General features: G+C 32.5%; 1 protein-coding gene across 1 annotated transcript in view; it reads left to right on the top strand.

Annotated features, from left to right (window-relative positions):
• The window catches only part of LOC143062585 (uncharacterized), a 29,098-nt gene extending 14,675 nt beyond the window's left edge, over positions 1–14,423 (top strand). Inside the window, exons 5-15 of the mRNA XM_076234248.1 lie at positions 367–501; positions 1,519–1,650; positions 4,833–4,964; positions 5,594–5,740; positions 6,486–6,653; positions 7,663–7,821; positions 9,267–9,431; positions 10,442–10,600; positions 11,449–11,613; positions 13,154–13,306; positions 14,326–14,423. Of these exons, the coding sequence (XP_076090363.1) occupies positions 367–501; positions 1,519–1,650; positions 4,833–4,964; positions 5,594–5,740; positions 6,486–6,653; positions 7,663–7,821; positions 9,267–9,431; positions 10,442–10,600; positions 11,449–11,613; positions 13,154–13,302 (1,511 nt within the window). The 3' untranslated portion in view covers positions 13,303–13,306; positions 14,326–14,423. The remainder of the gene's footprint in view (positions 1–366; positions 502–1,518; positions 1,651–4,832; positions 4,965–5,593; positions 5,741–6,485; positions 6,654–7,662; positions 7,822–9,266; positions 9,432–10,441; positions 10,601–11,448; positions 11,614–13,153; positions 13,307–14,325) is intronic.
• Positions 14,424–16,907: the final 2,484 nt, after the last annotated feature.

Here is a 16,907-nt window from a genome sequence, read left to right as displayed (position 1 = left end):
TCGGAAAATAGTCTAATTCAGTAAGTCATATTTAGATGTGTTACAATTTGTTTACGAAACCTTATATATTTTTATATTTTTTTCTGTCTTGGTTCAGTTTTCAGTAATTTGTTTATTGTTTTTGTTGCTGTTGGTTTTTTTGGGTTTTTTTTTATCTTGAATCAAGAAAATAGATAATGATGAGAAAGATGAAATTAAGCAGCAGAAAATCAGCTTTTTTTTATGTTGCAATTTCTTTTAATCGATTGAACTTAAGAGTGAACCTAGATGGGCCGTTTTCAAGTCTTTCCAATTACCAAATTATTATCATTGTCTAGTTACTTGATAAAATAAACTTGAGAGAGCATTTCTTTAATTTATCCTTAGGTAAATCTCACTGTAGCTATCAACATCATCACTATGACATAGGAGCAACATGGCCTACATTGGATGGATGTAATACATGTTCGTGTACCCTGAATGGTGTCCATTGCACAGCAAACCCATGCCCAACTGATAACAGTAAATATACAGTATAAATAAGAAGTCCAACCCAGGTACAAAATGCACTTGGAATGAGAGTAAAATAACAAAAATACCTAAATCTGAGGAAAATTCTAAATAGACAGTCCGTAAGCAAATGGCAAAATCAAAAGCTCAAACATACCAAACGAATGGATAAAAACTGTCACATCCCTGACTTAGTACATGCATTTTCTTACAAATAAAATGGTGGTTAAATCTTGTTTTATGGCTAGATAAACCTCTCACACTGTATGACAGTCGCATGTAATTTAATTATATTGACAACGATATGTGATCAAAACAAACAAAACTATTCATTTAGTTTATATTTATAAATGGGCTAAATATTTTCTGATCAAGATTCCTTGTTCATATTCGGTGTCAAGTCTCATTCGGTGATGACATATTTTAGGAAAAGAGGCTGACATTGTTGTACGACAACTTGAACATAACGTCGTCATGTGTGAAACAGATTTTCAATATCACGCGACTAACGTGTTAGGACGTTCTTTAAATATTTGAAAGGATGACTTCAATTCCACCACTTATTTTAATACCTCCCTTGTAAGCAACCCGCTATCCAGGAGTAATTATGATTGGAGTCACAAGCTTTTCTTTTTCATTTTCCCTAATAACCTCCTATCTGAAGTCTGCCTCATATGAATTTAAAAATATGTTGACACAAAGGGAAGCACATTTGGCTCCATTGGATGGAAGTTTTAATGTTGATAAATAAACGTCCTGCAAACGTAACAAAAATTGTTGTATATCAAGACATGCATCAATCATGTTGGTTTTCAAATGTTCGGTTTGAGTGTTCCTGATTAAGGTAATTTCACACAAGCGTTACAGACGTACGAAATTTAAAAAAGTGTTATTTTCATTATGGCATAATGTATAGAAGTTCAAAACACTCCCTAAGATATTTCCTATAACATACAATGTTGTTGTTTTACTTAATAATCACAGTGGTTGACTATGCATTAAATGTTAAGGCTTTTGCTATTTCATTAGGCAAGCGAGAATGCCATTTAAACCAAAATACCTATAATGTTGGCGCAACGTGGACTGCTAGTGACGGGTGTAACTTATGTTCCTGTACAGATACTGGTGTACACTGTACAAATCATCATTGTCAAGTGGCTGGTTAGTAATAATAATGTTAACCTCTTATTCCAATGCACACTAAATTTCAATAAACGACTCATTATAACAAGAATGTGTCCCAGGTACACGTATGCCCCATCTGCACTATCATTTTCTATGTTCAGTGGACCGTGAAAATGGAATACAATCTCTAATTTGGCATTAAAATTAGAACGATGATATCATAGGAAACATCTACAATACTAAAATTACGAGGTCCCATTTGTTAGCCGTCATCGAGTAAAAACGACAAATCAAAGAATTCAACTCTAAATATAACTAATATAGGACAATGGTGTAGATTAAAAATTACACCACTCCAGACCCTTTTGTGTTCCGCATAATTAATATTGCCAATAATTAACAAGTTCCGGGTCTAATCCGATACCGATACCGATAGTATATTCACCTGTTAGCTATTACCTTATCTGTACGTTCAGCATTTGACAGGCGCACCACCAAACGGTGTATTTAGGATTTTGTTATATACACGGGTCATAATCAAAGGGCTGACACTACTAAATTCAATCATTGTCAAATTGTTCCCTATTGTAGCTTTATTCAGCAATCAGCAAGACTTTCTAAGATAAGTAATATAGGACAATGCTGTTGATTAAAAAATACCCCATTCCTGGATAGCCTGGACCTTTTGTTTTCCAAATAATTAATATTTCCAATAATTGATAAGTTCCAGGTCGACGGGTTCAAACAGAAAGATTTGAAAGCAGAGAAAACTGTGTATCTTATAATCGACATGACTTTATCAGATGGCAATACCAATTAATAAAATAAGGCTTAGGCATAGTTATATACTTTAATTCAGTCACGGACCCGCGATATCACGGGTGTGTACTTGTGTTTACTAAGTTTCAAGTTGATTGGATTTCAACTTCATCAAAAACTACCTCGACCAAAAACTTTAACCTGAAGCGGGACGAACGGACGGACGAACGGACGGAGGCACAGACCAGAAAACATAATGCCCATAAATGGGGCATAAAAGTATGATGGTGTGGTATAATTGCCAAAGAAACAACAATCACCCAAAGACAAATAGAAGATGATGTAAGGAATACAGGTCCGTGTCATGCCTTCGTCATTAAGGAAAACCCATACCGTATAGCAAACATTAAAATACAGGCTAACAATTGTAAAATACTTCCGCAAAAACAAGATATGTTGGTGTCCCTACTCATATGAGTAGCTAAGTGTGTTCCATTGCATAACTTTTCAATAATCATTAATCGGCACATAATATTGTATAATGATCCAGTATGTAGTTAGTATTTACCGCAATAGCAAAGACGCACATCTACTTCATGATATTCATGTTGAGTTGGAGTTTCAGAATCTAAAGGACTATTGGTAATTTCATTGTTCGTACCCCAAAATGAAAAAAACGTCACGTCATTTGTTGAATTTTCATTGTTAAGGACGATTTTAACCAATCACGACGTTTTGGTGTACACTTTTGAAAATATTACCCAGAATGCATTAGAAACGGCGAATTGTAGAATCAGTATTATCCCAGGCTTAGATTATCTTAGCCGTATTTGGCACAACTTTTTGGAATTTTGGATCCTCAATGCTCTTCAACTATGTACTTGTTTGGCTTTATAAATATTTTGATATGAGCGTCACTGATGAGTCTTTTGTAGATAAAACGCGCGTCTAGTGTACCAAATTTTAATCCTGGTACCTTTGATAACTATTAATACTACTGGGTCGATGCCACTGCTGGTGGACGTTTCGTTCCCGAGGGTATCACCAGCCCAGTAGTCAACACTTCCTTGTTGACACGGTTATCAATAATGTGGTCAATTTTTATCAAATTCCTGTTGACAAAACTTTGAATTTTCCGAAAAACTAAGGATTTTCTTATCCCAGTCTTAGTTTACCTTAGCCGTATTTGGCACAACTTTTTGGAATTTTGGATCCTCAGTGCTCTTCAACTTTGTACTTGTTTGGCTTTATAAATATTTTAATGTGAGCGTCACTTATGAGTCTTGTGAGACGAAACGCGCGTCTAACGTACTAAATTATAATCCTGGTACCTTTGATAACTATTATGTTCAATATATATACACAAACAGAATTTTTTTACTATTGCAACCCCAAAAATATATAATATTTGAAGGAAATCAAAACCTTGAAAAAAAAATCTGTATCAGAAATTAGCTACTTGCTTAACAAATTAGATACTTGCTTAAGAAATTAGATACTTGCTTAAGAAATTAGCTACTTGCTATATTTACAATATTTCTGAGCCGTTGTGCACAATGGCGTAAGGTGTTAACTAGTTTTGATTATTAAATTAGGGAGTACATTGGAATATGGGATGTGGTTCAATGAAATGACAATCCAATACAAAAATAAGAAATATAAAGGTTAGGTTACAATTACAATTAGGACTGCAATTCGATAGATTGATGATTTTTAATAAATGGCAAACATATGATTGTAGTTAAAGTAATACGGATCAGGCATTAAGACTCATAAATGAAGATTTTCTAGTAACCATTATCATACCTTAGGTATCATTTTCTGTATGAAATAAGTGCACAAGACTTTCACTATTTTTCAAATTGCAAGTGTTGAACTATTGGACCGATCAATAGTTTCCAACTATTGGATCTCAATGAAACTATTTGACCCCAAACGTCATTATATTTGGCGGAATTTTAAATGCAGTTACGGGATTGGAGAATTTTGAAAACACCGCGGTAGTTACGACGTCTCGTTTAACCTATATATCTAGGGTTGACGTCGGAGCAGGATGTAGTCTTAACATTTTAGAATATTTATGAAGTAAACGTTAAATAATATAACTGGGTTTCTGCTTTTTATATATTACGATAGTTGATTTATCTCCGCCAGTTTATTATCTGTTGTCTTTTTCGATATAATAAAACACCTAATGACTAGATATTCGTAGAGTAGTAAGTTTATTGTTCCCTCGGATACAATTATTGCCATCGGCTACGCCTCAGGACAATAGTTGTACCTCGGGGACAATGAACTTACTATTCCACTCATACCAGTCAATAAGTATACACTATTATGATCACTGCTCAGAGTTCCTGGTAATACTTTTACCAATCTATTTAGTTAATTTTACCTTGCTTATTAATTTCAAATTCAATTTAAAAAAAACGCATAGATCGTCGACTTATATTCTCCAGCAACATGCACCTATCAGGGAATCATACATCATTTGGGATCACGTTTTGATGCCACTGACGGATGTAATACCTGTATGTGTATGGAACACGGTGTGGCATGTACTGAAATGGCTTGTATAAAACCGTCAGCTGGTAAGATAAAATTATATCTTTTCATTACATATAAATTAAAGTATTTTGCGGATTTAAACTTTTCTATATAAATAGTAATCAGATGATGTGTGATTATTAATGAAACACGTATCCAACAGAAACCACAGGAAATTAAAGTAAGCCAGCGGTTTGATTAATAATAAAGCAACAATAAACAAAAGAAAAACTAATATGCCAAGCAGAATTCAAAGACTATTATTAAAGTTACAAGCTCCTGACTTTGGACAGGCCAATGTAGAATGATGCGACATTAAACATGATAACAAGAGCTCAATCTTCTGTTTACCATCTAAATTGATGTGAAAGTAAAACATAAGAACGAACTGTAAAAATCAGCTTGAGGATTTTGAAATTGAATGCCCAAAGTAAGAACTGAAACTGAGTAATCTTGCCTAAAACGGAATAAAAATGAGTATTCCTGCAACACAAAATGCAGAAACTAATTGTGTTGAAAGGTGGAAACAAATTAGGCGTGCGTAGCAACACAAAAAAATATTCAGTTCGCAAAAAACATCCTGCCCCATCACCAATCAAGAAAATACCAAATGGTCGTTCCCGGATACATATACTATGGTGTTATCTATATCAAAAGATATTTCTACTTAAAGGTACATGCAACTACCACAGAATAGTTTATAATGTTGGAGATTCGTTTAATTCTACCGACGGCTGTAACACGTGTCATTGCACATCCCATGGTGTGTCATGTACTGAAATGTTTTGTGGTGTGTTTCACCCAACTGTGCAGCAATCAAGTAGGTATCTTATGTTGCATTTCTTCCCATAATAAGGTCTGTTATTTTTTCCAATAATTACTCCGCAAATCATTCATTCTAATATAAAAAGAAGATTCAAAAGTAGTTAAACAATCCAATAAAATAGACAATAAAGAAAACTTTGAAAGATAAACAACAATAAATAACAAAACCTCAAATACAAAATTTTAGACCACCAAAAACCAGGTTGGACTCGAGTGCTCCGGGAGGGGTCAGCAATTTCTGCTGTATGTTAGGCAGCCGTTGTAATGAGTAAACAAGTTAATATTTCATATAATTTTTAAAGTTGTAAATGAACTGTATTTGAATCAATAACATAAGAATTCAAACAGTCAGGACATGTAATACAAAATACAAAATGAAAGAAGAAGTTTTATTGATGCTAATCAGGTAACTATCTGACAGCTTGCCAAAATGACAAGAAACTTTTGTTTAATACTGCGCTACAATGCAAAATGACGTACAACAGCCTTACAAAAAACAGAAATGATCAAGATTTTGAATTTTTTTAACTTGTTTGAAAAGCAACACATAATGCTTGATTGATATCAAAAACTAAAGAGTATAGCCTAATTCTAATTTTCAACTGGCACTTTTACAAGAAAGCATGGAGACAAAGGCTATTGGCATGAACTAACATAATTTAATATTTTGAGAAATAAAATATATACGTGGGTTGAGAAATACTGTCACTTGTTTTATTAAAATGTTGTTATTGTTGTAGAATATGTTAGGTCTTCAGTTTACCAGATTGGATTTAATTGTATCTATAACGGTAAACAATTCAATGTTGGAGAAAGTTGGCCAGCTACAGATGGATGCAATACATGCTCTTGTCACTCTGGAAAACTGGTTGTTAGAATGGCATGTACAGAAAATATGTGTGACCGTGGTAAATAACGTTTCAATTTATGTGCTATTCTTTGTTATATGAAGACAATGAAAATCAATCAATGTTCGTTGTAGTTCTAGTGTTTAAATTTTACCAACATTTTAAAAATGCTTAAATAAATGTTAAGAGTGCACCATTCGATGCAACTGCTAGTGAAGGTTTCCTCTTCCTATCATCAGCCTAGTAGTTTCCACTTTTTTTTTCATCAGTGCTGTTTAACTGTGTAAATTATTTTGTCTATTTGACTTTTTATATTCGAGCGTCACTGATTATTTTCAAAATACTGAGGATTTTCTAGCCTAGTAATAGATCACCTTTGTTATGTTTAGCAAAACATTACGATATTTTTGGACCTCGATGCTCTTCAACTTCGTAATTATTTGGCCTCTTTGACTTTTTTTAATCGAGCGTCATTGATGAGTCTTATGTAGACAAAACTCGCGTCTGGCGAACAATATTTTAATCCTGGTATCTATGACAAGTTTATTTAAGATATTGTTGGAGCTAATTGATAAAAGAGAACGCATTGTCCGAACTATAAATATTTGTCTATATTAAATGCTAATTTTGGAGCATCTTTAATCTTGTTACAACAATATTGTAATACTTTTATTAAAAACTAATCATAGTTAATTAGTTTGTTGCCGCTGTATTTTTCATATATATAACAAAATTGATCTGTTAAAGACTCACTTTTACAATTTAAAAAAATATTATTTAAGTTTTAATTCAATCAATTTGTCAGACATAATCTAATTGTTGTACAGCAATTTTGGAACGTCCGTTGTAGCAAAGTATATAGTAATATATAAGCAGTAACACATCAACTATAAGAGTAAAGAATTTCGGTATATATTTGTCTGATTTTTATAAATCTAACAAGCCTAATAATTAGAAGCCACACACATTAAAAGAACGAGAGAGAGTAAACTATCTCAATTTCGTTCCGTTAAATAGATCTCTTTTTTCTCATTCATCAGATTAACATTATATTTGAATTCTTACTTAGTTGGAAATTGTGCGTACAATGGAAAATCATATAACATGGGAGAGTCCTTTCCAAACATTGACAAATGTAATACATGTACCTGTGGTTCAGATGGTTCCGTATCCTGCACGGAGATGGCATGTTTATTCAACGTTGACCAACAACATTTAATCAACTTGGGTAAATGAAATAATACTTTATAAATTATAAATTCCATGCGCCCAAAGAGTTTTCTCTTATGTACCATTAGTGAGAGTAACAAAATCGTTTCTAATCTAACAGTTGGGATTAATAAATCAAAGATAGATTTGATAGATGCTATCTTGAATTATTTCAACACATAAAAAAAAAGACTGTTTCAATTTTATTTATAAAATACGAAACTTCACATGAGCCTTGCTCTTTTATAGTTCAAAGCGCAAAGTTTCAATCTATGGCCAAGACAGAAAATAGGCATCAATTACTAAAACGTTTATAAACATTCTTTTTTTCCAAAATCGACGCATTCCATTTTTAATAATCTATATTAATACCAATAAATACGCGTCTAAATATAGACAACAGTAGTATTCCGGTGTTCAATAGTTATAATTCGATCAGCGAAAACAAATCTGGGTCATAAACCAAAACAGAGGAAAAAATAACAACAATAAGAGGAAAACAACGGAACAACAGAAACTCTGAACTGCTCCAAAATCAAACACCAATATACATACAAACGAATTATTTAATATCAAATGCCATGTTCCTGACTTGGTACAGGACATTTTATGAAAAAATGGTGGGTTGAACCCCGTTAAAACAAATCGAAACTTTCATAAGAGAAAAAGAACGTACAAAAAGGTTTCAAGTTATACCTGTTACAGAATTATTGCAACTCTTGGTCACAAAAGGGGCAATCTCCAAAATTTTTGAAAATACATGTTCATAAAACTTCCCCCAGCATAATTCAAAACGCAAAAGTTCAGTCTGCGGACATGACAGAAAGAATGCACTAGGTTACTAAAAAGTCTTTTTTTCAAAATAGGTTGTGTCCATTATAAAATACATAGTATGCTACCGATCAATACACGTGATAGTTAAAAAAAAACAACTAGAATACCATGTAAATGAGAGGAAACAATTCAATGCACAAATTAGTATCCGGTTATGTCTGTACAGTAAACAGTTCTGATGAAATCTATTCTAAAAAAAACTACACATAAATTACACTGAATTTTTGACAGTTTCAGAGAAAAAGGATTCAAAACTCTAATTCTTTTATTTACGAAGACATGGTTGGCATAAAAAGATTTTTGCGAAAATTATGTAAGGAAATTATCATACAATATTGTTTCCAGCAATCTTGTTAACTATTCCTAACATTTTAAATAGATTGTCACTTGCGAGTCTTTATAAGACAAAAACTGATCTTACATGCATTTTTAAATAGTCCAGTTTCAATGTTTGTCAAATTTTAGACGGTTTCTTAATAAGGTACGAATAAAATAAAATAACCGTTTTTCGTATTTTCCTGTCGACAATATCAAACTAAAACACATTGTTTCCTTGATGACAGCCCAATAACATGTCACAATATTATCAATGGCATGTGATGATGTTCCTTTATCGGTTTACTACTTTAGGGAAAAGATCATCTGTTTATCAAACTGGATTCCATTGCCATCATGAAGGAAATCAGTTTAGTGTTGGCGAAAGCTGGACAGCCAAAGATGGGTGTAATACATGCACATGTCATGCTGGAAATATTCTAGTCCGCAGGACATGTACTGAGAAAATTTGTGCAGTCGGTTTGTATAGATAACTAATTACGCTTACAGTCCAGAAAATATCAATCTCTGTAGATATACCACATTACGCTTTAAAATATCAAGAAGTTGATTGACACCTAAATGTTAATACACAGTAATAGAAATCACGAAGATCTTCTAGTAATTAAACATTTTTAGAATAAACATTGCAATGAAAAGGAAAACTAAATCAAAATTCATTCAACAGTGCGTTGTCTTTCATATCTAATCATATTTCCCTTTCTAGAAAATAAATAGCAAAACCCAATGTATATATTTATTTTTCTAATTCTCAGTCAATTTATCCTTTTCCTGACATGTTTTTTTTTTAATTTAATTCACTCAACGTGTGGTTCTAGTTTTTCATTGGCCGAAATTCAATTATGACGTTAAATTGTCTCGTGTTTCTCTGCATTTCATATTGTGACGTAACGTTAAGGGAATCACAGAACGAACATATCTTTTTGCATATCATTGGAAAAGAAGGCTGAAATTAGTCTGCATTATGATTAACGTAGAAGACGAAAAACACTTTTTATTACATTGTCCTGCCTATTCGTTACAGAGAAAATCGCATGTTTATGGACTGTCAACAGATATATAACTGTATTTTTGATAACATGTCTGACATAGATAAATTAAAATTTTTACTTAGTGCCGGTGTTAAAATAGTGTCAAAATTTATCACTAACATTTCTGATATTAGAACACAAACATTAATGAGAAAAAATTATCTACTTATTTATTGTACATTTTAATTGATATTTGATAATTATAACAGATAACTATGGGAATTTTAGAAGTACAGTGCATCATAAGCCTATGAAGGCTGGCTGACATAAAATATGTTTCATATTTGTATTATTATCTTATATCAAGCTGCACTTTATTAAAACAATATAATATATATATTATTAACGTTTAATTTTCGTTGGGTTAACTAGTTCCTTTCATCATGTACATTGGATTGATACATCTCCTCATATTCATTTGTTTTTTCCTTATCTTAGTTGGAAATTGTGCGTACAATGGACAATCATATAAGATGGGAGAATCCTTTCAAAGCATTGACAAATGTAATACATGTACTTGCGGTTCAGATGGTTCCGTATCCTGCACGGAGATGGCATGTTTATCCAACGTTGACCAACACCTTTTAATCAACTTGGGTAAATGAAAATAATACTTTTTAAATTGTGTCCGTCCGATGAACTGTACTTGAATTACAATTAGGCTAGCATGGTTAGAGTAAACATTCGTTTCTAAACAAAAACATATTGACAACATACAGTCTTTAAGATAGTACATGTGTCTATACAAAACATCAAGCTCCAAGTCGCCCCGAATATAACACAAGGTAGGAATTAACAATCATAAACTACTAAAGATCAGACAGATATTTTCAAGAATCATTGCAACATAAATCAACTACTGTATTGATGAAATCAATTCTAACAAATATAGTTGATCAAATCAATAAACATTATACACATGTATTGCATGTAGTTTCCCCTTATATTTTGAAATGTAGAATCCAAACATAAAGTCTACATAAATTACAAACTAAATAAAGACAAACTCTTAAAGTACTATTACAACGACATTTTAATGATAGTTACTGAATTATTGATAGTTTAAGAGAACAAGACTTCAAAGCGTTAATTATCTACTAAATATTTTGCATAAATTACTTAAGAACTGTTTTGGTTTTAAAGATTTTTCCAACAATTTAGTTAGGGAATTCGCCCTTCTACTGTTTGAATTGAATTGTTACTGGTGAGATTAGTTTAGACGAAACGCGAGTTTGGCATACTAAACTTGAAGCCTGGTTTGGAATACGTTTTTGCAAGAGTTCAGTTTCAACATTTGTTAAATTATGGATGCTTTCTGTATTAGCACTAGTCAAATCGAATAATCGACATTCCTGACACTGGTTTCTGAGTGACATTTCAATGTCATGCAACATTGTTATCCATTCCATGTGAATTTTGTTTCATTATCGATCTACTACTTTTAGGGAAAAGATCATCTGTATATCAACGTGGATTCCATTGTCGGTATGAAGAAAAGCAGTTTAATGTTGGCGAAACTTGGACAGCCTCAGATGGTTGCAATTCATGTTCATGTCATGCTGGAGATCTTATAGTCCGAATGACATGCACTGAGAAAACTTGTGCAGTCGGTTCGTATAGATCAAGTAGTATATATTAAACTAAAAAGAATCAAGGAGACAATTTACAATGTATTGTTAATGAAAGCAGTACACGACATTACGGAGAACTTCAATGAACGTAGCTTCAGTCTAAACATTACAAAGGGGAGGGGAAACTAGTACAAATACTAAAACGGAGCTTTCTTCTGGTTGTTATATGTCATTTTGTTTTTAATTTTCTTTCAAAAGAATTCGAATATTAGAGAAATAAATATTATCATTTCACATATATATGTATGATTTTTTTTAAAATCAAAATTCACAATTTGACAGCAATGGCATCAAATCTTGTAAATCTTTCATATTAAGGAATATATTTCCCTCATGCAAATCTCTGATTTCTTTTCCAAATTTGGTTATAGCTGATTCATTTCGGTTTTCTCGGGTCTGCAACGTTTCCACTAGGTTTTTCGATTTTCAAATATGGCCTTGAAAATTGACTTTTGATGTTATAACATATGTTTCACTGTAACCATCATAAATAGGTTGACCGATACTATGTTATAGTGTCTCAATACGACATGGTTTTTTTTTCTGTTTTAGATATTTAGATAGACGAATACCCGTATAATCTTAAATTTTAACGATTGTGACACTTTGACTGAGTGAGGTATGGCGGGTGGTGAATGCATAACATGAAATGCTTAGCCGGTCTTCGCAAACAGTTTCGCCCTTTGTATTGCGTCCGATTCTTTCAGATTTTTTCTTGTAACTTTCATTTGTATTCTTTCTTGTTATATAATACTGGAGCATCGACAAACTACTGTTACCTTAATACAAACTTACCACATTTTTCAAGTGCCTATGCCAGGGCATAATTTTCCTTAGTAGTACGTTAACTATTTTTTATCGTTATTTTGGGAATTGAATGGGTTTTAACAACAGATCTTTAATTACTAATGTTGCATGTTAGTTTTATTACTTGCTATTTTTGGTCTTAAAATCATCCATAACGTTTGATTAGTCAGTAAATTTTCAGATATGCACTGCGGTATATTAAGTACTGTGCATACAATTTGCTTGCAGTAAACTCTGTACGTTCAGTAGCTGTTCAAACTATTCAGTATTATATTGTGTACAAGTAAACAACAACTGCTGAAAATTTTGAACAGTCTGAACAGAGACTGAACATTTCTCAATCGACATCAAGCGAATTGTACGAACAGTACTACATTTACCGTACTGAATAAATCTAGAAGTTGACTAAATGACTGAAAATGACTGAATAATTAAAGAGCTGTTCATATCAAAATGATCCTTTCAGTTGGTTTTCCTGTGAACATTAGAATATTTAAAGCGTGGTGTTTTTGAATAATCATTTTAACAATTTATAAATCGCAAATCAAACCTATGGTGTGTCGCCTTTTGTGTGTCTTTTTGGTAAATTTATCTTGTGGTTTCTGGTCACATTTACTCCAATTACCCTTTGATTCATATTTATAAAGATATTTACCGTTTAAATAGTAGTATATGAATTACTATAAATATTTGTGTAAAAATTATATTTCAGGAGGGCAGTGCACATACCACGGAAAAGCATATAAAGTTGGAGAGTCGTTTCCAAGCATTGACAAATGTAACACATGTGCCTGTGATGCGGACGGATCTGTTCCTTGTACTGAAAGATTTTGTTTATTGAATGAAAACCAAGCCGGTTGATGACGTAAGCATTTAATCACACTTTTTAACAAGGTTGCGTTGTATACATTGGTTACATCTTCTGACATTAGACTCGGACTTCTCTTGAACTGAATTTTAATGTGCGTATTGTTATGCGTTTACTTTTCTACATTGGCTAGAGGTATATAGGGGAGGGTTAAGATCTCATAAACATGTTTAACCCCGCCGCATTTTTGCGCCTGTCCCAAATCAGGAGCCTCTGGCCTTTGTTAGTCTATTATTATGTTTCTTGTGTACAATTTGGAGTTGAGCCAGCTGAAGGACGCCTCCGTGTGCGGGAATTTCTCGCTGCATTGAAGACCTGTTGGTGAACTTTTGCTGTTGTTTGTTCTATGGTCGGGTTGTTGTCTCTTTGACACATTCTCCATTTCCATTCTCAATTTTATTAAACAATTAAGTTATAAGAAACAAAACAAGTACTCAACCAAAGCTAGCAAATCAAGAAAAAAATTAAACAAAAAATTAAGCAGCTCGAAAAATTTAAAGGATCAATATAGGAAAAAATTTATTATCCTGAGTTTATTCATACTTCATAAAAACTATTGTTACTGTCTATTATTACTACTGACCATGCATTCTAACATTTAGAAGCTGTTGCCTTAAGGGAAAATGGCTGACGTCATTTTTGTTTATAATCTTTTTAAAAGTTTTTGTCAACTTTGAATATGGAAATTAAACTTGTCATGAAAAACATAAATATGCCGCATTTGTTTCCGGACATTGCTTGAATTAAGATTGACATCATATTATCAAATAATGCTTATTGTTTACCATAGTATCCATAAAAACTTTTAGCACCTTTTGTTACGATGGATTTCGTTCTGGCAAATGCAATTTACAAAATATTCGTAGCATCAACAATAATATAATATGTATGGGTCGTCTATAACACCTTTCAATTATGTGTTCAATATTTTACAAATTTGACAAACATAACCAACGACAACTACTGGGCGATTACTTTCTGTTTGACACTGGGCTAACATCTTTCATCTGTTTCAGGTGGACATGTTGTGGCAGTGTGTACAAAGAGTACTGTTTTCCACAGGAAGATAAACTTACATAGAAGACTGTTTTAATTAAAATAATTTTATTTAGGGTGTATGTCGTTGAATTATGTAATAAGCAGTCACCTCAGCTCGTACACTAGTATTCAACCCATCACGTATCTATTTCATATTTTGCGCTGAGTACACATATCAAAGCTACACGTGGTATTTAATGCGTGGTATTTAATGATATATGTAGTATTAATATAACGTTAGATATATTGATGCTTTTTGGGGTCTTTTTACCAAGTCAAGGATACGATTGCTGTTTTACATTCGGCAGATGTGTTTGTGAGATTTTGATTTTGCCATTTGTTAACGGACTTTCTGTTATGAAAAAAATAAGTAAAATCACAAAAAAATACTGAACTCCGAGGAAAATTCAAAACGGAAAGTTCCTAATCAAATGGCAAAATCAAAAGTTGAAACACATCAAGCGAATGGATAACAATTGTCTATGAATTTTCCTTGGAGTTCGGTATTTTTGTTCTCTTAGTTGCCAATGGTGTTGTTAAAAAGAACAACAGGGATGCTGTATTTATTTAAGGTTTATGTACCCTTCTGTAGCCATTTTTGTACGAACTTTTCAAACTTCAATTGTATCAAAACTACAGATATAATGAACAATAGAGATAGGCCATTTTGTACATATTCCAAGGGGAAACTTGATGCAAAGCATTATTTTTTACTGTTCCATTGCATTTAATAGAAAAAGAGGACTTTGTGGCAAATAAATCAAGATTTTTATAGAAAATCCACAGCCTTTATCCTTGCACTCTCATATTTGGCAATTTGATGACTGATAGATATAGGATTATTGCATGCAGTGCTAGCATAGATTTTCTTAAAACAAGTTTATAAATGTAGTTATTGGATAAGACAAGTATAAATATGGCCAAAATCAAGTACACCTTTTAGGGTGCGCTCGACTTTAATGACTCAGCACGAGGTGTTTTGGAATTTACAGGTTACTTAGAACTTTTTGTAAAAAATAAACACTAGCACATCATAGAAAATCAAGTGAGTAATTTATGTTTCAAATTTTATAACAAAAATCTCTGTATTAAAGGCTGTGGATTTTCTATAAAATTCTTGATTTATTTGCCACAAAGTCCTCTTTTTCTATCAAATGCAATGAAACAGTAAAATATAATGCTTTACATCAAGTTTCCCCTTGGAACATGTACTAAATGGCCTATCTCTATTATTTATTATATCTTTAGTATTGATACAATTGAGGTTTGAAAAATTCGTACAAAAATGGCTACAGAAGGGTACATAAACCTTAAAGAAGTTGATTTAATACTAGTAGCGCGATACTAGGCAGGAGTTGACTCTCCCAATATAGATAATCCTTAACCTGGTATCGTTTGAACCTGAAAGATTTGAGTGTGTAAGTTCTCAAATTTATTTTATCTTTTAAATGATCAATCAGTTTATTTGTGATCTATAAAACTTGAAACACAAAATTATCAAATGTATTGTTCATTCTGTAGTGAATCTTCACCGTTAGCGTAAATTCTGAACAAATATTAATTTCAAAATGGCTCAGCTTTCTTATTTTCTAATAGCGAAAAATAACTGGACAATATTACTTAAATAACAAAAGAGTTGTCAAATGTTTGATATTTCGTACTATTTGAAGTTCTGATCATGGAATATATCGACCTCTGCATATAATGGCTTGCACACGAGCGTGACAATAGACCTAAGGCGACGACCATTTGATTTTCTGAGTGTGTGGCAAGAGGATTTTCTAAATGAATAAGTTGGTCTGGTATGAACTGAAATAAATGACTTTGAAATATTCGGCTTGTATGGTTCCTAATGAGGGTAATTCCTGTGTCTCCGATCATATTCTTTGTAAGAAAGTTGCTGCTTACAAGGAACCTTTTAAACTTGTGCTTCTTGATTTTTAAGTTGACGTCATATCTTCAAAAGTTTTACGGAATATGAATCATCTGTGCATTTAATTTCCCATTTCCAACACAAACAATGTCACATGGAACTACACAGCCTTCGCCTCTTTTGTTTTAAGGATTTTGTTTTTGCTTTAGTTTTCGGTGCTGTTTTTTGTGCTTTTTAATGTTTTATTTCAAACCGTCATATTGTTACATACTTCCCGTGTACTCAGGAGTAATGTATATGGTGATGCAATGTTAACGGTAAGACCGGATATATTTACAAATACGCTTATTTACAATTCCTTATCACCGGATATGAATAATTATTGTATTTAAACATTGTAACAGTGCAGGTGTTATAGGTTTGTCCTTTTGGTGCACAATGAGTTCCCCATCGCTTTTATGTTGGTCTTATACACAATCTTTTTTGTTCTTTCTATATAGTATTTATGGAATATTTATGGACTTTAGTGTGTTTTACCGATGTTTATATTTGACAATGTTACTGATTATTTTTCTTCGACCTGCATCCATCTTCCAATTATTTGACTGGTTCTCATATGTTTTTTTTTTTTTTAAATTCCACCTGTACTGTACAGCTGCTAGACCTACTTCCAATTTCCAGCTGTTT

This window comes from Mytilus galloprovincialis, chromosome 2 (assembly GCF_965363235.1).
Source record: "Mytilus galloprovincialis chromosome 2, xbMytGall1.hap1.1, whole genome shotgun sequence".
Lineage (NCBI taxonomy): Eukaryota > Metazoa > Mollusca > Bivalvia > Mytilida > Mytilidae > Mytilus > Mytilus galloprovincialis.
This window is presented reverse-complemented; position numbering and strand designations above follow the sequence as displayed.